The sequence below is a fragment of the Ahaetulla prasina genome, chromosome 3 (assembly GCF_028640845.1).
Source record: "Ahaetulla prasina isolate Xishuangbanna chromosome 3, ASM2864084v1, whole genome shotgun sequence".
NCBI classification, from domain to species: Eukaryota; Metazoa; Chordata; class Lepidosauria; order Squamata; family Colubridae; genus Ahaetulla; species Ahaetulla prasina.
Window position 1 is genome coordinate 57171260 of NC_080541.1, and position 22481 is coordinate 57193740.

Sequence of the window (22481 nt, forward strand, 5' to 3'; positions counted from 1 at the left end):
AGAGTTTCTTTCAGGGTAGCTTGGTTTTCAGTTTTGTCCTTGGTCCCAAATCTTATCTGATAATTTGTTCCTGTTTCTTGGTACAATTCTAGTTGGAAGAAATAGGTATTGGAAGGGTGAGTAGAAGCTATGGGACAGGGAAGATAATGGGATAAAAATGGGCCAGAGCAAGGAAAACACAGTCATATCCACTTTTAAAAGCGGGTTTCCTCTTTTAAATTCTTGGGAGTGCTTATTAATCAAGATTTCACCTGAAAAACAGAGACTTCATTTCCTTAGAGTCTTGCAAAAAAATCAGGTGGAATAATGGCTGATGACCTCTTTCTATTGGTCCACGATAGAAAGTGTCCTCACATACTGCATTACAGTATGGTATGCTGGTTTAACTGCTGCAGACAAGGCACTACAAAGAGTGATCAATTCGGCACAAGAAACCATTGGTTGCCCTCTAACACCACTGGATGACATCGCCAGGCCTCGCTGCTTTAGCAGACTAAGAAAGATACTCAGATGATTCACACCCTGGTCAGTGTCTCTTCGCACTTCTACCATCAGGCAGAAGACATCAAAGCATAGCCAGCCGAACAAATAGGTTTAAAAATAGTTTGTATCCTTGGGCTGCCAGACTCTTAAACACAACCACAATCACTCCACGCACACACGGAAACATATGACTAGTTTTTATTTTTCTTTCTCCCGCCCCCCACCCCCATTACTTGCATAGGGATTATTCTTTATACTATTTATGTTGTTCGTATTTTTTGTCATGGATTGCACCAGTGAGACTAAAACCAATTCCGTTGTACACATGATGTACAATGACAATAAAGGCCTCCTTTGAGTCCTTGGAGAAACACTCAATACTGCCAGGTAGTAGTCAGATTGGTTAAAAAAAATAGCTGGCTGAGGGAAGAAACACAAAATAAAATAAAACATAAAACAACTATGCTGAGGAAGATGACTTAGTATGCATGATCCAGAAACTTGGGCTGCTAAAAAAGTTGAAATTCATTTATTCCTGCTGTATTTACCCACATTGGTTGGTACAGCTGCCTGTAATATCTAAATGACAAACAGGCCTGGTAACACCTTGAAAACGTGAGTCAGTCCCACGTTACAGGCGTTTAACCTATGAAGGGTCCCAGTTCTGGGAAGGAAGTGCTCAAGATCTTAAGCCTGCCCCAGGCTCAGGAGAAATTTATTATTTATTTATTTATTTTTTAAATTTGTATACCGCCCTATCTCCCGAAGGACTCAGGGCGGTTCACAGGCCAATAAAAACATATAAATACAGATTAAGATCACAATTAAAAAACTTATTCTAAAGCCAAATTAATTAAAATGATATAAATACTAAAACCAATTAAAATCAATACAAATTTAAAACCTAGCCCAGTCCTGTGCAAATGAATAAATATGTTTTAAGCTCGCGGCGGAAGGTTCGGAGGTCCGGAAGTTGACGAAGTCCTGGGGGGAGTTCGTTCCAGAGGGTGGAAGCCCCCACAGAGAAGGCCCTTCCCCTGGGTGTCGCCAGACGACACTGCCTAGCTGACGGCACCCTGAGGAGTCCCTCTCTGTGAGGGGGAAGGGGCGGTGAGAGGTATTCGGTAGCAGTAGGCGGTCCCGTAAGTAACCCGGCCCTATGCCATGGAGCGCTTTAAAGATGGTTACCAAAACCTTGAAGCGCACCCGGAAGGCCACAGGTAGCCAGTGCAGTCTGCGCAGGATAGGTGTCACGCGGGAGCCACGGGGGGCTCCCTCTATCACCCGCGCAGCCGCATTCTGAACTAACTGCAGTCTCCGGATGCCCTTCAAGGGGAGCCCCATGTAGAGAGCATTGCAGTAATCCAGGCGAGACGTCACGAGGGCGTGAGTGACCGTGCATAGGGCATCCCGGTCTAGAAAGGGGCGCAACTGGCGCACCAGGCGAACCTGGTAAAAAGCTCTCCTGGAGACGGCCGTCAAATGATCTTCAAAAGACAGCCGTTCATCCAGGAGGACGCCCAAGTTGCGCACCCTCTCCATCGGGGCCAATGACTCGCCCCCAACAGTCAGCCGTGGACTCAGCTGACTGTACCGGGATGCCGGCATCCACAGCCACTCTGTCTTGGAGGGATTGAGCTTGAGCCTGTTTCTCCCCATCCAGACCCGTACGGCTTCCAGACACCGGGACAGCACTTCGATAGCTTCGTTGGGGTGGCCCGGTGTGGAAAAGTACAGCTGGGTGTCATCCGCGTACAGCTGGTACCTCACACCAAAGCCACTGATGATCTCACCCAGCGGCTTCATATAGATGTTGAACAGAAGGGGCGAGAGAATCGACCCCTGCGGCACCAGCTGTTGATTTGCACCTTAAGAACAATCAGGCAAGGAATGGATGGATCAGAATTCGCTAACACAGAGCTAGTAGCATTGCCAATCTTTTTGTGGAAAAATGAAGTGTAACACAACCCCCATTCCTTCCTTTTCTTCTTTTGCTTTTCCATTACATCATCTGAGAAACAGCAGACATATTGCAAAAGTGACAGAATTAAAAAATGTAGCTGTGAGGACAAATGGAACAGGATCACTATTTTGTTTTTGTTTTTTTGATTGGGCTTAGGAGCACTTTTTTTTTGCTTTTTAATATCTCAATAATAGTCTGGAATTTAAAATAGAAATGGAAAATAAGCATAAATATCTTTAATGTACAATAGAGGCATAATGTAAATATTGTTTTTTTTTAATCAAGTACTGTAACCTGCCCAAAGTCACTTTCATGTGAGTTGGGTGGCTATACAAATATAAAATAAATAAAAATAACAGAAATGTTCTTTTTTGCAATGAAACTAAGCAAATAGTTTTCTTGTGCTGCTCCAAGTGCCACTATCTTCTCAAGTAATTTCAATATTGCTAAATAATATCAATTTATCTGTCAATGTTTTATTTACTAAAAGCTTTGAGTGTTAGTATTGGTGACTTAATATGGATTCTTTCCTCATTCACACCTAACTACGGCACAGATGTGGTTTTTACAGTCAAGAGGCTTGTCAGAGGCTTGTTGCGACTGCATAACTTTAAGTCTATTTTCTGTTTACAAGGTATGCACACATATACAACATGCACACATAATTCTTGCTTTGATAGTTTTTAAAAAATGAAACCAATCCTTTCATGCTACCTGTAAATTGGAGAAAAGAGAATTCAGAATTTCTTTTTTCCCTCTAGTTTCTACCTTGGCAAGTGCCTTTCTTTGATTTCCCAATTTATTGATTTTAATAAATTTTAAGTATTAAATTTAATCTTAACTTTAATCTAAATTTTATCTGCCAGTCCAGTTTAGTCTGTTGTAGTCAATTTTACATGGCCAATAGAAAACTTGATTTTACATGTTTTTTTTCTACTTGTAGCCTGCACCTCTGAATCTTCCCTTAGTTTTCTGTAGTGAAATTGATAGTACTGTATTACAGACTTGAAACACTTTGGATTTGGCAGGTAATTGGAGCCATGATTGCTCACAAAAAACATTATAAAACCTGTCAGAAAAAAACTTGTGGGAAAATAGCATCTTCAAGGTTGGTTGTCATATGCTTGGGGAGTAAGGCAATTGATACACAGGCAGGATATGCAATAAATCGGAGAAAAGTTATGAAAAACTTTTTTCATAAGGATGATGTTCCTAAGAAGCATGCAGGATAATCTGAATCATTACATTTTCTTACTTGGAATACATTTGGAAAAAAGTTTCTCATAAATCAAACAGGCATTTTTATGTCCCTTCATTAAGACTAGAGAAAATAGAAATTAGATTCTCAGTAATTGACTTAAAGGTATAGAGAAAAAGTTTTTCAGGATCCAATTTGAGTTGGTCACTGGGACCAAAGGTTTATTCCTTTGGTCCAAAGCCTAAAATCTTAGAAGAATAAATCTTTGGTTCCAGTGACCGACTCAGATTGGATCCTGGGACATTATCCTGGGACACATATATTTACCTTCATTTGCAAGTTGTTTTTCATGAACTTTGCTGGGAATATGGATATAAGCCTGTATGAGAAAATTATTTCAATAGGGAAGATGCTGTCCTTGGCGGTGGTTCAGTTAATATAGATTGCTTGCAATCTGACTTTGGGGACTAGGTCAAAAGTTAATTATTGAGAAAATGTATTATAGCTTATTGATACAAAAATCACATCATATCAGAATGCTAAAGCCTATGATGTCCAGGACTGATTTAGTCGTTATATTTTGAACCTCTGGCAGTTGGTATTTTTTCTTTTCTTTATAGAAAAATTGCAGAAATTCATGCTTATAAATTAATCTGAATGTGAAGAAAGGCATAAAGAAGCAAATACTAAAAGTCCATTTAAAAAAAAACATACACTTCATTATAATTTATTTTATGATCCCAAGAGATTATTTTTTTAAAGTGAATTTGAATTCAAATTTGGTTGATTCATTATTTTAAAGTGTATTAGATTTAAATTGAGTGTACAAATTAATTTTAAAAACACAAGAGTGTCTCTAATTTCAATCCTGTACTTGAAATGATGGATAAAGGAACATTGGATGGTGGCGGGGGGACCACCCATTCTTATAGTTTTTACATGTAGTGATTAGCTGTGATGGAAGCTATTCAAATAAGAGGGATCTTAAAATGGCTAATGGGTCGGTAGTCTTTACTCCTTTTGCTTGAAATAAACCACATTCAAACAATGCAGTGTAAAGTATTCAAGATTCTGGCCATTTAGTTCTATTTTCTGACCTGAGTTTTTTGGCTATTTCTTTCCACATGCCCTCCCACCTCTTTTTTGTGTATCTCCAATACATTGTGGCTGCAGAGCCATGACAGTCTTATTCCCTTCACCCTTGTATTCCAAATTCCAGAGACTCTGAAAAATATAATTACATTCCTAAGGGACAGGAATCAAGATGCTTTACAAGCAGACAATTTAAAAAATGGCATTCCATCAGTGCCCTGGAGACTGTCTTAAAAAAATCCTTCTACAAAAGGAAAACTAAATAAATTTATAACACGTGCACACACATTTTCAGTACTGGTTATGCACGTTTGGCCTTTGTAAAAGGAAATCCAAGTAGTTGCCATGAGGGGAACTCAGCCAGTTTCAAAAGCACCTTTCCTACTCAAAGTTCCTGGTATTCTGAAGGTGAAAAGATATCCTGTCAACTTTTGCAATTTGGCACTTTTTGCAAGGGTTGAAATCAGTATTTCTCATTTTCATTGACTTTAAGATGACGTGCTTCAATTCTCAGAATCCCCCACCTTAGCATGAAGTTGCTGAGGGAGAAAAACACTGGTTTAAGCCATGCTGGGTTTTTGTTGCTGTTGTTGCTGCAGTAGGAGTGCAGGACTACAACAGGAATGACTTTCCAGGGACAACAGTGATATTGTCATGTATTTCTGTCCTTCCTTTGACAGAGAGACAGACAGCTGATTAGAAAAGGCCTTGTTACTGCTGCTTGTTTTCTCTTCTTCCTTGCCCTGAAACCAGAAGGTCCTGTGATAAATCCTAAACTGAAGTTGGGGGAAGAAAAGAAGAATAACTATTGCCTCAACTGCAGGAACTGAGAGATGGGTTGAAACTAGAGTTCCCACTGGCTCAGCATTTCACATGTGGCAAAAAGTAATACTGTGCTAGCTTTGCTGCAGTACCAGATACACTACAGCCAAGACGGAAGTGTAGCAATTCAGTTTTCCATCAAGGCTGACAGCATGGGATCATAGCAGTCAAAGATCACCAAACTTGGGGTGGGGGGAATTTCTGCTTTGTTATCTGGAAGAGCAGTTTCTTGGTTCCTGTGGTTGGCTGGATTATTAGAATACATTTCTTAAACTTGAGGCTCCTCTTTTGAAATGGTACATTCCTCAAAATCATAATACAGGCAGCCCTAATTTAGCAACTACCTTATTTAGTGACCAGTCAGTTATAATACTAATGAAAAAATAAGTTTACCAATCCTCACAATTACAATCTATGCAGGTCTGTAAAGCAAAGGAAACAAATTGTAAGCATATTTGCAGTTTCACTTAGAGACTACTTTGCTTAATGACTCAGATACTTCCCCAAATGAAGACTACCTGTAATAACAACACTACAGTTCACAGGACCATTCAGTACAAGATTTCAGATTTTGGCAGATTTTTTCTCTTCTCAATAGCTGAGTCAGGTTATCCTAAGGTCAAAGAAAATTTCTGAGGGAACCTCCAAATTTTTCTGTAGGGTATCTGCCACATTTAATCTTCAATTGTACCATTGTGGCGATCTTGACTTTTTTTACTACATCCTCAGTACTCCCCTGCCCTAGCTTTTTGTAAGTTCTTGGGGTTCATTAAAAGGAGATTATTGAAACAACCAGCTTTTTGTCTTATTGTCTTTCTAGGTTATCACAGCTGGTCTGTCTCCATTCTTCTTTGAAATTGCAGTGAATGCACCAACTGCCTGCTGGTATGTACTTTACACAGAAGGTTGTGGTTATTTAAAATGTCCTTGAATTTCTAAGCCATCTTCCTTAGTTTCTTACGACTTGATTATTTTTGCCAAACCACAGAGTTTTGCTGCAGGGAAAGTACATTTTATAAAACTAAAGAAAGAATTATTGAACTGATGCTGTACATTATGACAGAACCTGCTTTCAAATAAGGTTCATAAAAAGTACCAAGAGTACCAGCAGTATGCCTCCACTAGGTTGCCAAAGGGAATAGGGAAGCTGTGATGTTTAGTGAAGAAAACCCACTGACCTCATGGGTCAGAGATGGACAAGCTATGCTTCCCTAGTTTTCTCTCTTTACTTGTTCTTTTCTCCTCCTGCTACCCCAGCTATCCTGACACTTGAGAGATAAGAGTCACAATGAGCCTCCAATGAATGGCTGTAGGCTTAAAGTGGTGTTGTCTTCTCTGAAATGATGAATACATAGGTACTCCCACTTACATGGGAATAATTCCCATTAATTTTAATAGGGCTTTTTAGCAATCAAAGCACACAAATTAAATCTGATATGGAAAAAGCCAGTTTAGTTTAATAGTTAACGTACTAGACTAGAAACTAGGAGACCATTAGCTTTAGACCTGCCTTAGGCACAAAGCCAGCTAAGTGACCTTGGCCCGGTGACTCTCTCAGCCCTAGGAAAGAAGCAACACAAACCACTTCCAAACTCTTGCCAGCAAAACTGTAAGTAGTTTCCAGGAGTCAAGACTGACTTGAAGACACCAAAACAAAGAAAGATTGAAAAAAGAAAAAGAGAACTTTCTTGATATAAATCATAACTGTTAGTAGTTGTAACAGCAAAGGCAAGGCAAAGGAACTTCCTCACCAACAGAAAATTACTTTTTGGAATACAGTTCTGCACAATGAGATGACAGGTACTACCTTAAACAGAAAATTGGTTAAATCCGTGGAGAAAAAGCTTTGATTAGTCACCATGGCGACTCTGTGGAACCCTTTTCTAGAGATAAAGGGCAAAATAAATTATTCTGTTAAGACTTGATGGGTTGACGCAGAAGGAATCACTTTATGTTCAGATGGCTCATGAATCTGTGAAGGGTCTTTAATTTCTACCTCAGTCAATAGAAGCTGAAAGCTTTCTTCTCCACAAGCTTATGACATTTATTAAGAAATATGCCTTGCTGAGCTTTAGTAAGACTTATTCCCAAGTGGGCCTGTACAAGATGTTTCTAATGGGCTTTGATCTCACCATTGCCCCTCCCAACCTCCAAGAGTATGTTTTTCCAAACAGCCACATCCTTGGCTTACAATGAATAATGACTTTAGTATGTTATGGTGTAAGAATGGTATTGTTTATATAATACCAATCTTACAAATCATATTTCAGGAACAAAGGCGTCTGTATGATTTGCAAAATAAATGAAATTAAGAGTCTAAGAGAGTAGAATACTCTCCAAATCCAGCAGCTTTGCTAGTTTGCCATATAAAAAGGACTTTCTGCTTATACATTGTACAAAGATTTGTTTTATTGATATAGCTGCAGAAGCAGCTTTGGGGTTTTTCTTTTTGTAAACCAAGTCAGGGAACTAAAATATAAGGCTGTAACATAGCACTGTTGGAAGAGACACAGAACAGAGGCAGCATTTTGCTGATTTTGAGGGGAGGAATGGGAGAATAGCCTTGAAGCCATCTGTTGCTCTTGCTCAAGATGAATGATGCATGGACTGACTTCTCTAGAAACAAAAGATGAACCTCTTGAACCTCTGGTATCCTTTGTTCAGCTTATGCTGTTGGTCACATTAATACAGGACAGGAAATGCCATATACAGAACCGGAATATGAGAAGCCCGAATTGGAGAAGTATCTTTAGAGCAGGTGTGATAGGGACCCCTGGATGATAGGCAGTGTTACAGAAACACAATAGGAAATTCAAGTGACCCACCCAAGCTGTTCTGGAGGTTTCCTTCCAAAACCATTTAGTGAATAAATAATTTATATAAACACTCTTTAAAAACAAAATAGAAGTAAAAGATGACCCAGGAGAAGCTTAGATTGGCGAGTCATTGCAGGAGAACCTGCAGGGCAGCAAAGCTTACTAGTTGATTTTCCTTCCTTCCTCTCAGCCTGTCACATAACAGGTTACTGTAAACCTAAAAGAAGGATCTGCAGCTTTAGTATTCCTTGGAAGGAAGGGCAGGAAAAGATGTCCTTAATTGTATCTTATGCATTTCCTAGATTTCACAGGAAGTTCAAGGTGGTGTATATAGCATTCCTTCCCCTCCCCTCATATTTCCTCATAACAACTCTGTGAAGTAGAGTGGGCTGAGAAAAAATGATTGGTATCCCCATGTGAATGGATTTGAATTCAGGTTCACCTGATCCTCCTTCAGCACTTTAACCACTATCCCATACAAATATGAAAAGATAAATGACATATTTAGTCATATTTTGGTTACCGGTAATCCACACAATTCCGTTCTCTTGAGAGCAAATTGCCTCCCCTCAAGAAAATTCCTGGTATTGTGAGCATACAAAGGAGGGAATTTGTGACTTATTGACAGCACTATGGATAAGAAGTTGGTTTTGCTCATGTACAGGGTGTGTTGGTTCAAGCCATCGAGAACAATGTTCTGTCTTAAATATATTAATCATAGGTCTATCCACATTTAAATTGTGAGGCTTGTACAACTGTGAGAGTTTTAAAATAAAGGGATGAGAGAGACATTTTGGGTTAAGTATTACATTATAGTCATAGATGTCAGTGCAATTAAGAGTAAATATTAAGCCAATGAAATGGGGCGCTGTAGTCGTCCAGATCTATACCTTCCGGCTTCATTAGCCTGCATAACTGATGCCAAGATTTGCTGTGGTTTATAATTCAACATTTAGAGGGTGAAAATTTCTTTGCACGCTTGAAGAGTCTGACAGTGAACAGCATGCACACCATTATTCTCAGAGCTTCCCTAGAGGAAAACATTGACTGAACGCTCCCTATACTTTGATCCAAACTAATATTTCAAAATGCCCTCAATAAATCAGTGGCTCTGCCTTCCGGGATTTAACTGGGAAGAAAAGGCAGACTAGGAGGAAGAAAGTCTCAGGAGAAGGATCTCTATATCCTTCCCAATTGTTGGTACCTTTCCTAGGACCTAATCCCTAGGATTGGGGGATGAGTTATAGATGGAATCTGGGTGGGATATTTTCAGCAAACCCAATCCATTCTTACTTCCCTTATTGAACAAGCTGAAAAAAACTTCAGAATTAACTTTATTGGCTTTGGGTTATGCTGACTTGACTGTGTGTTTCTGGTGTTTGTTCTAGCAAATGTTTGCTTACAAAATTTCTGCTATCCTTTCTTAACAGTCTTTTGCTGGCTGGATTTGCTGAAGTCTTTCTTCTTTACATTGAAAGGACTGGTACATGAATACTGGCAAGTGAGGAAGATGATTCTTCAATGGGACTGCTCAATTTTTGTTTAAGAATAAGCGATTATGAAGATATGTAAGCAAACAGCAGGTTACAAGTTCAGTTCCATGATGGCTTTTTCAAAAAAAAAAGTCCTATTCACAATAAAACTGAGACATCAGCTATAGGATAGAGTAGGATTAATTCTACCTGTTCCTGTTTTTAAGCCATATCTTCTATTAATAGCAATGCATAAAAACGGGGATTCTTTTTTGTTATGCTAAAATGAAGGATCATCACTAAACTGGGACTATCCAACATTCCCTACTTTTTTCCTCAGGGCCAATCTTCTAATTGTGTTCAGATTATGATTGCTTATTTTATCACAGAATGGAATAGATAACCCAATACCTCCTCATGAAGCCCTGCATTACAGTTATTCTGATCTTGGATGTATTGCAGATAAACAGTACTTGTTTCCTCATCAGCCTGGAATACGCATTACCTATTGTAGGTAACATACTATACTTCCTGCTTCCTTATCCTCCTCCTGACACCGCATGGTAAGATGTCGACAGCAAACATTTGTGGGATGAATGGATCCATTGGGAAGCATCAATACCATACTTTCTGGGGGAGAGGATGCAGTGATACAGATACAATGACCTCTCATATGATCCGACCCTCACATGCAATAGTACTAAGTTTTGTTTTATTGAACCAGTGTAGAATGCAACCAATACACTGTTTTTTACACTTGGCAACTTTTAAGATGTGCAGACTTCAACTCCCAGAATGCCCCAGCCAGCATGCTTTTATAAACTTGCTGTGAGGAAAACATTGGCTGCAAAAAAAAAAAAATCCAACCAGACTATAAATGACCACTCATAAGTGATCATCACTGATAGGATAAGCACACTTGAAGACTTACCCCCCTTTGTCCGACCACACAACACTAGTTGTGTCAACTCAGGTACACAAAATCATTTGTGCTTATTTCCCTACAACACCTTCTATCATTGATTCATATACACTAATCCAGTTAAACTGTTAACATGTTACGTTAATTGGGTTCAGACAGTACTCCAACTCACATTATGCTTTTGTATGTTATATATGAACACAGCCATCTGTTGCCAGTTTGCCTCAGCATGGGCAAAATGTAAGCATATTGACAAAGTTAATTTTGTTCCCGTGGATCCTGTTATAAGTATATTGTGGGTTGGCATTTTTGAGCCTCTTTGCAAAAGCAAATAGATTTCCAATATACCTTGAAAAGAAATAACAACTCATTGGAATGTCTTCTCCAGTATGAGTCCTTTGTATTTTATGGCATGGTAGAGATAAAAATCACTGTGAATATTCAAATATTGGCTCTGAAGAATTGAATGGTAAGCAGGAAGGATATGGTTCAATCCAGTGGTGAAATCTAATTTTTTTTTACTACCGGTTCTGTGGGCGTGGCTTGGGCATGGCCTGGTGGGTGTGGCAGGGGAAGGGTACTGCAAAATCTCCATTCCCAGCCCACTCCTGGGGGAAGGTTATTGCAAAATCTCCATTCCCACACCTCTCTGGGGCCAGCCAGAGGTGGTATTTGCCAGTTCTCCCAACTACTCAAAATTTCCGCTACCAGTTCTCCAAACTCAAAATTTCCACTACCAGTTCTCCAGAACCTGTCAGAACCTGCTGGATTTCACCCCTGGTTCAATCTCCACTAAAGTAACAGAATCACATTCAGTTCTACTTTCTCTATAAAATGAAACCATCTGAGAATCAAAATCGAAAACAAAAAACCATCCCATCCCAGAATCTGATGTGTGCCAAGGACTCTATGGAAAATAAGAGTAAAAATTAGGATGATAGTCAGCATATCTGCAACATTAGTTCTACTGAATGAAAAATAAAATGAATCTTACATTTAAGCACCAGACTGTTTTTTCATTCAAATGTTTAATTACTACCTAAACATTTATAGATAAGGATTATCAGAGTTACCTGTATGTTGTAATTAATTCTGGCTCTGCATACTTACAAGGAAATATAGTGATACTGCAGCACTATATTCAAAATTCAATCTGCAGCATTGCTCATTTGAATGCAGGGTCTTTCCGTAACAAATATTTGTATCTCTCTTATTCCTAAACATTTTTGCTTAGCAAAAGTGCTTGTCATCTGGGTAAGGAGTTTGTTAAGAGGCATTTAGATACAAGTAGTCTTCCATTTACAACAGTTCCTTTAGTGACCATTCAGTTACAACAGCACTGAAAAAATGAATTATTACCATTTTTCACAATTACATTATACCGGCCCCAGGTGTTTGGCAACTGACTCATATTTATGAAAGTTGCAATGACCTGGAGTCATGCGATCACTTTTTGCAATCTTCTGACAAGCAAAATCAATGGGAAAGCCAGATTCACTTAACAACCGCAGTGATTCACTTAACAAATGTGGCAAGAAAGATCATAAAAAGGGGCAAAACTCACTTAACAGCTATCCTGTTTAGCAGCAGAAATTTTGGGCTCAATATTAGTCATAAGTCAAGGACTATCTTTGTCACTTCCATTTTTCAAATCCTCAATCATCCTGAATCATTTGCTTTATTTATTCAAAGCAAAACAAAATACCCACACCAAAAAAACCCAAAACAAATACTCTAGATCACTCCAAAAGAGAAATATTTCAGCCAATATTGTGATAGTTTTATGTAATCTTGTTGCTAGAATCTGTCAATTTAGAAAGAGCAACAGAAGTCACAATGCTCAGCTCACTAACATTTCAGAAAAACCTGACTTCGCATCTCAGATTCAGAATAAAAAAGATGTTTTGCTACGGAGTTAGGCTAATATCTGATCTAGAATTATGACTCCCAAATGAGTAAAAGCGTATTGCTGTGTTACTTCCTAGAAGGCAAATGTTTGACAGATATGATAAACACTGCATGTATTCTGATGAATTCATATAGTTCTCAAGTCTCTCCGCATCAAATATGTAAAAAAAAAAATCTCTACACTGTGTTTCAACCTTGACAGCTTGAAGATAAATGGACTTCAACTCCCAGAATTCCCTAACCATCATGCACTTTGGGGAATTGTAGAAGTTGAAGTTCAGGTTGCCACGGTTGAAGAACACTGCTCTACACTCAGACCTCTGTAGACCTATAGGCACCCTTACTCAGATGAAAAACAGTCATCTGTTGCAAGGGTGTCAACCTCAAGGCCAGGAGGCCGGATCCAGCCCATGAGGTACTTAGATATGGCCCATTGGGCTGCCCTGGAAATAGCAAAGCACTGGACTGTGATGCCTCTGTCAGCGAAAATGGAGCTGTGCACAGCCTTCCTGGGCTTTTTGGCTCTGACGGCCTCCTGCAGCCTCTGCCAGGGAAAACAGAGCCTGGGGAAGTCACACATGGCCTCCCCAAGCTCCATTTTCACTGGAAGAGGCCGCCATGGCCAAAAACAGAGCCTTGACAAGTGACGTTGAGCTGATCATGCCCACCCACCACCAGCCCCCCAGGTCAAACACAACCCTGATGCGTCCCTCAATGAAATCGAGTTTGACACCCCTGGTCTACTGCCTTCCTCAAACCTGATTGAAAAGCTTATTCAATTGGTATGTATATACATATACCGAAGAGTTTCATATTAAGGCATGGTGTTACTCCCTTTAGCCTAGGATGCACTGTCTAAAAACTCTAGGGCTACATGTGTATTCCAGAGCCTCGGATGTGACCAATGTAAGCTTTGCTCAACAACTGAGATTACAGTTCCAATTGTGGTCATGTCAAGGATCACTTGTGTATTACAGAATAATAAATAATAACATTATTCAATTTTATTCATGCCAAATTTAATTAACTTTAAATTAAATTCAACGTTGTCTCAACCATACTGTGTATATTCCCATCCACTTTTGGACTTTGCCTTCTCTCAGAATACTAAAAAGCCTTAAAGGTTCTGTACCATTCCACTATAATCCATGCTGATCTAGAGTGAAGTTTCTGCCAATGTAAGTTTCTAATTAAACTACAGTTGCAACATCTAGAAATGTGTGCAGGCAAAGAATATGTTCTTTGCATTATGCTATGATTTAAATTATTTGTAACTTAATGTATCATTATAGACATTTTCATTATTACGAAATACAACCCAATATTTAGTTCAAAAGCAAAAACTGATTCAATATGCTTATTTTTTATTGAGAATGTAGTAGAAATCATTACGAAAAGTTTTATTAAGATAATTTATTCTTGCCAATGAGTTTGTTATATTGCGTATTTTGGACTTTCAAAATTAATGTATTTTCTAAATACCCCATCTTCATAAAAACAATTGTTTTTGAATGACAGCTTTATGAAATTGTACATAACCTCCTCTACTTTCTTCACTTTCTCAAATAAACTCTTATATTAAGACTTTGGTTTAAATTATATGATCAATTGATGTAAATATTTATGAAAAGACTATTTAATGAATTTTTTTTTAAAAAATTATCTAGCAGTCCTAATTATTAATATTATATAGAACACATCAGCATCTTTTCTTATAGGTGAACGTTAGAAAACATCCAAAATGTAACTGGACAGTTCTGACTGCCTTTTAATGAAAAGAGGTGACTATTTTAGGTAGCTGAATGGAGTTTCCTGATCCAATGACGGAACAGCTTTGTCTTGGACTTCTGCATCATTAATCAAGATAAGGACTGCCTTAATTAATTATAAAAGATTTTTCTTGGCAAGGATTATCTTTCATACTAAAAAAAACAGATGGTGTCTCATAATTAAAAAAAAAAGATTTGGATTTTGAAAATTGTGATCTTTGGATTTTCTCATAATATTGAGATGTAGATACTTAAATGTTCTGCAACAACTACAAGGAACATACTGCTCTAATTCACATGGCTGAAATTATAATTCTGAAAGACCCAGCTGTGGAACTGATGATCTGCTATGTCTTAAGAAAACTCTGAGAATACACTAGTTATAGAAAGTCTATACACCATTTTTGAAACATAATCATATCAGATCAAGATAAATCACTTCAAAGTTCTTTCCACCTTTAATATGACATATACACTGTACAACTGAATAGAAAAACAAACTTGAAGTCTTCCGGGTGGCTCCACCCCTTCGCTGAGCCCTAATTAAAGGGGCTCCGCACTGAACATCGTAAAGCCAGGAAAAGCCGGCTTTAATCTTTTTCTCTGGATGAAAGAGAAAAGATAAGAGCGCAGGAATGTTGGTAGACCTCCCCAGAGGCTTTGTTTTAATTAAGCAGAGCTTCGAAGGGTCGAGGGGTCCCATAAATATTTCTGCCATCTCCGACTTCAGTGCGTCACTGCAAAAGCAGGAAAAGAAGAAGGTGTCCATCTCTGCTAATTGTCTTATCTTTATGGATCTCTTTAAGCAGACGGAATGAGTGCAAGCGGACGATTATTGGATTGCAAGTATTTTTGATTTCCTGACTTCTACTTTCTAAAAAGAAATTTTTTTCCTTTGTTCTAATTGACTCTAAAATGGCGCCTGAGCAGGAGTGAAAATGACGAATGGAATTTTAAACAGTCTGTGCAACTAAGAAGATAAGAAATGTTATGTGTGGATTTTAATGAAGTGAACTGAGCTCTCCTATACTTAAAGGGGAGAAGAGAAGTTTCTAGACTTATATTTTGTGAATTTTAAAACTGAAATGGCTACTAAACCACCTAAGACTGGGGGCAGAAGGGGTTCTGAACCAGCTTTAGAAGATCTGATTAAAGAGCAAGGGAAAGTGTCTGAAGAAAGGTTTAAGGAGATTATGGATAATAATGAGAAAATAAGAGAAGAAATAAAGAGAATAATAAAAAAATAAGAGAAGATATCTTAATGGCTTTTCAAGGTTTGGCAAAAAGACTGGAGGTGGTGGAGGAGGAGGTGCAAGAAATTGTTCAGTCAAATCAACAAATAGAAAATAGAATGGGGGGAATGCAAATCAAATTGGATAAAAATGAAGATCAAGTGGTGGTGATGCAGTATAGAATGATGGAAGGAGCTCTGAGAATTAGAGGTTTGAATGAAGACAAAGGGGAAGATTTAAAAAAAATTTTATCAGAAGCTCTGGCTGAATTTATTGAACTTGATCCACAAGAGGTTGCTTATCAAATTGACAAAATTTTATAGAGTTAATTCTTGGATTGCTAGGCAAAAGAAACTTCCTAGAGACATCGTGGTTTATTTTTGAAAAGAACAGTGAGGAATCAAATTTTGCAAGTTGCTTTTCAGAAAAACTTGAAAATAGGGAACAGGAGTTGAAGGTTTTGAAGAGATCCTCCCAAGATGTTAAGGGATAGAAAAGACTTTACATTTTTACACAAGAACTTAAGAAATACCAGATTCAATTTAGATGGGAGGTTCCAGTTGGCTTGACAGTGTATTATCAGGAAGAAGATATCGTATTGACACAGTGCTTAAGGCCAAAGATTTTCTTTCTACAGTACTGAAATTTGAAATAGAAATAATAGGAAAAAGAATTCAAGAGACTCAAATGGGTGTGGAAGCTGAGGTGATTCCAGTGATGTTACCATCAGAGGAACAACCACAAGAACAAAGACTGACGAGGGGGGCCCTTAAGCGTAAAGAAAAGGAGCAACAAACTCAAAGTAAAGTTCAGGATTCTGCTACAGAAGCGGTGGGAGGAGCACGGCCGAAGATACGGAGGACGATCTTCAGTTGATTGCCCAAAGGCTTCAGCAGCCCAGTAATGGCAAATAAAATCTTGACTTGGAATGTCAATGGTTTGAACTCAGCTCAGAAGAGAAGAAAAATATTTCATTATTTGAAACAATTTAAAAATGATGTTATTTGCTTACAAGAAACATATTAAATTATCAGATCAAAAGTACCTAATAAACTCAAAGTTAGGTAAACATTTTGTTGCTTCAGCTTTGGAGAAAAAACATGGCATAGTGGTTTATTTGAGAAAAGATATACCAGCCAAGTTAATAGAGGCAGATATTTATGGAAGATATATTGCTATTGAACTTACAATAGAAACAAAAAGGACTCTCTTGCTTGGTATATATGCACCCAACCAGCAACAAGAAAAATTTTATAGAATGTTATATGATAAGTTGATCCTATGGGATTATAAATCGTGTATTATATTGGGCGATTGGAATGGAGTAATAGATACACGAAAGGACAAGAGAACTTCTTCCAAGAAGATACCTGCACATGCAAAGCTGCCTAAATCCTTTTTTGATATGATAGAAGATTTTGAGTTAAGAGATGTATGGAGACTGCGGAATTTGGAGGAAAGAGACTATACTTTTTTCTCTGATAGGCATCAATCCTTCTCACGTATTGATTTTATTTTAATTTCTAATGATTTGCTTTTTAGGGTGAAGAAAACTAAGATATTTCCAAGATGTTTGTCTGATCATAGTCCTGTTTGGATGGAATTGCAATATGGAAAAGAGGGTAGAAGAACTTGGAGATTAAATGAAAATTTGTTTAGATATCAGGATAATGTAAATCAATGTAAAAAGCAGATGAAAGAATTTTTTGATTATAATTTGAATAATGAAACATCGATAGAAATGGTTTGGGACTGCAGTAAAGCTTTTATGAGAGGTGTATTAATATATCTTAATAATAGACAGAGAAATAAGCAACAAAGACAGCGTAGGTATTTAGAAGAGGAAATTTATAAGAAACAACAATTATTAATACATAACCCACATGATCAAAAACTTAAAGATGCAATAAAGTTACTACAGAATCAATTTAATATGATAATGGCTGATCAGGTGGCAACAAATATACAATATGCCAAACATAATACTTTTGTAATGCAAATAGACCTGGTAGGTGGTTAGCATACACTTTAAGGAAAAGACAAAAACAACGTACTATAGAAAAATAGAATACAAAGGTAAAGAGATATCAACAGGATAAAATTAAAAAAGCTTTTTTAGAATATTATACAAATTTATATCTTAAAGATAATATATTGAATAGCGATATTGATAATTATTTGAAGAAATATAGGGTTAAAAATTTAACTTTAGAACAAACGGATGAAGTGAATCGGCCTATAACCTCGGAAGAAATTATTTTGGTAATTAAACAATTAAAATGGGGAAAACTCCTGGTACGGATGGGCTTACAGTTAGTTATTATAGGAATTTACAGGATGAGATGTTAGGTCCACTTAAGGAATTATTTAATCAGATACAACTAGGAGAATTCCCCTCATGGAGAACCTCTTTTATTTCATTGATACCAAAGAGGAACAGGATTGTTCTAAACCTGGGAATTATAGGCCAATCTCACTTTTAAATAATGATTATAAGATTTTGTTAAAATAATAGCTAATAGATTAATGTTGATTCTGCAGCGAAGAATTCATGATGATCAATCTGGATTTATAAAAGGGAGACAGATGAGGAATAATGTTAGGCAGATTGTTAATTTACTGGAGTACTTAGCAAAGAAAAATGTTATTCCAGCAGCATTTATTTTCTCGATGCAGAGAAAGCTTTTGATCGATTGCATTGGGATTTTTATTTAAATTAATAGAAAAGATGCAATTTGGAGATGGTTTTTTAAGAATAATTAGGGCAATTTATGGAGAGCAAACAGCACAGATTATAATCAATGGTAGCTTAACAGAACCTTTTAAGATTGCGAAAGGAACAAGACAGGGATGTCCTTTATCACCATTATTGTTTATTTTAACTCTAGAACCATTATTGGATAAAATACGAAGTAAAGGAGATAGAGGGAATTAGAGTTAGACAGTATGAATATAAGTTAAGAGCTTTTGCAGATGATTTGGTGATTACTTTAACAAACCCTATAAATTCTAGTAAATCTTTGTTGGAAATAATTGATCAATATGGGAATGTCTCAGGGTTTAAGGTAAATCAGAAAAAGACAAAAGTGATAATAAAAAATATGGCCAGACAACAGAAAGAAAAACTAGAGGAAGTAACAGGATTTGAAATTGTAAAGAAGGTTAAGTATTTAGGGGTTTATATTACGTCATCAAATGTGAAATTGTATAAGAATAACTATGAGGTTTTATGGCAAAAAGTTCAGAAGGAGTTGATTGTTTGGAAAAATTGCAATTATCTTTGCTGGGAGAATTGCTGCTATTAAAATGAATGTTTTACCTAGATTTTTATTCCTCTTTCAGATGATACCAATAATTAAGAAAGATAAGAATCTTGAGGAATGGCAGAAGGGAATTAACAAATTTATATGGGAAGGTAAAAAAGCTAGGGTTAAAATGAAAATAATTCAAGATTCTCGGAAAGGGAGGTTTAAAATGCCTAATTTTAAATTATATTATGAAGCAGCTGCTCTCTCTGCAATAAGTGATTGGTTTAATTTAACAGAGGACAGAATTTTGAATATAGAAGGTTATGATTTGTTATATGGATGGCATGCATATTTAATTTATGACAAAAAGTGGATAAGGCCTTTAAAAATCATGTGCTAAGAAATGCCCTTCTGCGTGTTTGGAAAAATACTCTTATAAACTAAATTATAAGGTTCCTATATGGGCATGTCCTAGACATACAGTAGAAAATATAAACATAGAACAGAAGCAGGAAATGATTACATATAAAGATCTTTTGTATACTGAAAGAGGTAATTTGCAGTTAAAATCTCTGCAAGTATTAAGAGAGGAAGGGAAAAATTATACTTGGTTTCAATATGAGCAATTACATGCTAGATGGAAGGGAGATCAAAAAATTGGTATAGACCAGAGCGGGGGAAATTTGGTAAAGCAAATTAGAAATCAGTCTCAGGAGCATATAAAGAGATTGTATAATGTGTTACTTGAAATAGATTCTGAAAGGGACTTGGTAAAGGACTGTATGATAAAGTGGGCACAAAATTTTCAGGAGCCAATATTATTGGAAACGTGGGAAAAAATTTGGGTTAGAAATGTTAAATTCACGAGCACAGAATCTGAGGAAAATTTTTATAAAATGTTTTATAGATGGCATCTAGATCCTAAAAATTATCGTGTATGTATCCAGAAATGCAAGCAAAATGTTGGAGATGTAATTGTGATGGCTACATATTTTCACATTTGGTGGACTTGTAAGGACATAAAGGCCTTTTGGATAAAAATTTGGTGGATTTTACAAAATGTTCTGAAAAGAAGATAAAGTTCCTGCAATTTTTCTTGTTGGGAATTATTACGGATTGTACAGTAATTGAGACTAAATTGATTTTAAATCTAATAACTGCAGCAAGATTACTAATAGGACAATATTGGAAGAAAAAGAAGTACCAACAATACAAGAATGGATATTGAAAGTTGCCAATTTGGCTGAGATGGCGAAGATATCAGCCTTTTGAAAGACAATACGCAAGAAAGATACTTAAAGGAATGGAAAAATGGATTGACTATATTCAACGTAGATATCAGACTAAGAGTTATCAGACTGTTTTGAATGATTATGATGTATTATTTTGATTGCTTTTGGGGAAGTTAGGAATTGATGATTGTAGGGGTATAATTAAGTTGGGATGAAAACTTTTAGCATATGTTTGTTTTACTTTTAACTATACCTTGTGCTCGTTCCGGGAAGTCGGGGAGGGGTTGCGAAGGGAGGGGGAAAGGGGAAAAAATTTTGTAAAACTTTTGAATAAAAAAAAAAAAAAAAGAAAAACAAACTTGAAATCTTTTAGGAGGAAAAATAATAAAAATTTACAATAACATGGTTGCATAAAGATGGTTACATAGATATACCCTGTTGAAGCACCTTTTGATTTTATGAAACTATTCAATTTTGTCTTGGGAATCTTTCCCCAGTCTTCATTGCAAAAGCGCTCCAAATCTATCAGATTGCCAGAGCTTCTCCAGTGCATAGGCACTTTTCAGGAAAATTCACTTTTCCTGAATTTTCAGGAAAATTCAGATTTTCAATTGGATTCATGTCCAGGCTCTGGCTGGGCCAGTCCAAACCCCATCTTCTGGTGAAGCCATTCTTTTGCTGATTTTGAGGTATACTTTGGGTCATTGTCTATTGAAAGATGAAAGTCCTCTTCATCTTCAGCATTCTAGCAGAAACCTGAAAGTTTTGTGCCAAAATACACTAATATTTGGAACTGTTCATAATTCCCTCCACCTTGTATAAATTCCAGCTGAAGAAAACAGACCGACAAAATCGACAAAATCGTTCAGCTTCGGGACGGATTGGATCAAAATTGGGTAGATCCAGGCGAGGGTTCTGAGGCCCGTCTTGTTGAGGTGGTTTGGGATGACTTTGATCCTGTGACTCCCAAGGACATGGACAGGTTGCTGGGTAGGCTGAACGCCACCACATGTTTACTGGATCCGTGCCCCTCCTGGTTAGTACTGGCTACTAAGGAGGTGACACGAGGCTGGCTCCAGGGGATTACAAATGCTTCTTTGCGGGAGGGGGTCTTTCCTGCGGCCTAGAAAGAGGCGGTGGTGAGACCCCTCCTCAAGAAGCCTTCCCTGGACCCAGCTGTTTTAGGGAACTACCGGCCAGTCTCCAATCTTCGCTTTACGGCGAAGGTTGTAGAGAGTGTGGTGGCATGTCAGCTACCCCAGTACCTGGATGAAGCTGTCTATCTAGACCCGTTCCAGTCCGGCTTCTGGCCCGGATACAGTACAGAGACAGCTTTGGTCGCACTGGTGGATGATCTCTGGAGGGCCAGGGATAGGGGTTACTCCTCTGCCCTGGTCCTATTAGACCTCTCAGCGGCTTTTGATACCATCGACCATGGTATCCTGCTGCGCCGGTTGGAGGGGTTGGGAGTGGGGGGCACCGTTTATCGGTGGTTCTCCTCCTACCTCTCTGATCGGACGCAGACGGTGTTGACATGGGGGCAGAGATCGACTCCAAGGTGCCTCATGTGTGAGGTGCCGCAGGGGTCGATTCTCTCACCCCTCCTGTTCAACATCTATATGAAGCCGCTGGGTGAGATCATCAGTGGCTTTGGGGTGAGATACCAACTGTACGCTGATGATACCCAGCTGTACTTTTCCACCCCGGGCCACCCCAGTGAAGCTGTCGAAGTGCTGTCCCGGTGTCTGGAAGCCGTACGGGTCTGGATGGGGAGGAACAGGCTCAAACTTAATCCCTCCAAGACGGAGTGGCTGTGGATGCCGGCACCTCGGTACAGTCAGCTGCAGATGCGGCTGTCTGTCGGGGGTGAATCATTGGCCCCAATGGAGAAGGTACGCAACTTGGGCGTGCTCCTGGATGGTCGGTTGTCCTTTGAAGACCATTTGGCGACCGTCTCCAGAAGAGCATTTTATCAGGTTCGCCTGATCCGCCAGTTGCGTCCCTTCCTGGACCGGGATGCCTTATGCACAGTCACTCATGCTCTCGTTACCTCTCGCCTGGACTACTGCAATGCTCTCTACATGGGGCTCCCCTTGAAGAGCACCCGGAGACTTCAGCTAGTTCAGAACGCGGCTGAGCGGGTTATTGAGGGAGCGTCTCGGAGCTCCCACATAACACCTATCCTGCGCAGACTGCACTGGCTACCTGTTGTTTTCCGGGTGCACTTCAAGGTATTGGTTACCACCTTTAAAGCGCTCCATGGCTTAGGCTATCTATGGGACCGTCTACTGCCGGCTTCTATCTCCCATCGTCTGGTACGCTCC

At 38.3% G+C, this 22481-nt stretch overlaps 1 protein-coding gene across 7 annotated transcripts in view; it reads left to right on the plus strand.

The window, feature by feature from the left end:
* The window catches only part of TMEM241 (transmembrane protein 241), a 113476-nt gene that overhangs the window by 30011 nt on the left and 60984 nt on the right, over nucleotides 1-22481 (plus strand). For 3 of the 7 annotated variants that reach the window (XM_058177399.1, XM_058177398.1, XM_058177404.1), the window contains exon 14: nucleotides 6379-6443. In XM_058177399.1, coding sequence (XP_058033382.1) covers nucleotides 6379-6443 — 65 coding nt within the window. The other 4 variants (XM_058177401.1, XM_058177403.1, XM_058177402.1 and 1 more) reach the window with 4 other exon arrangements.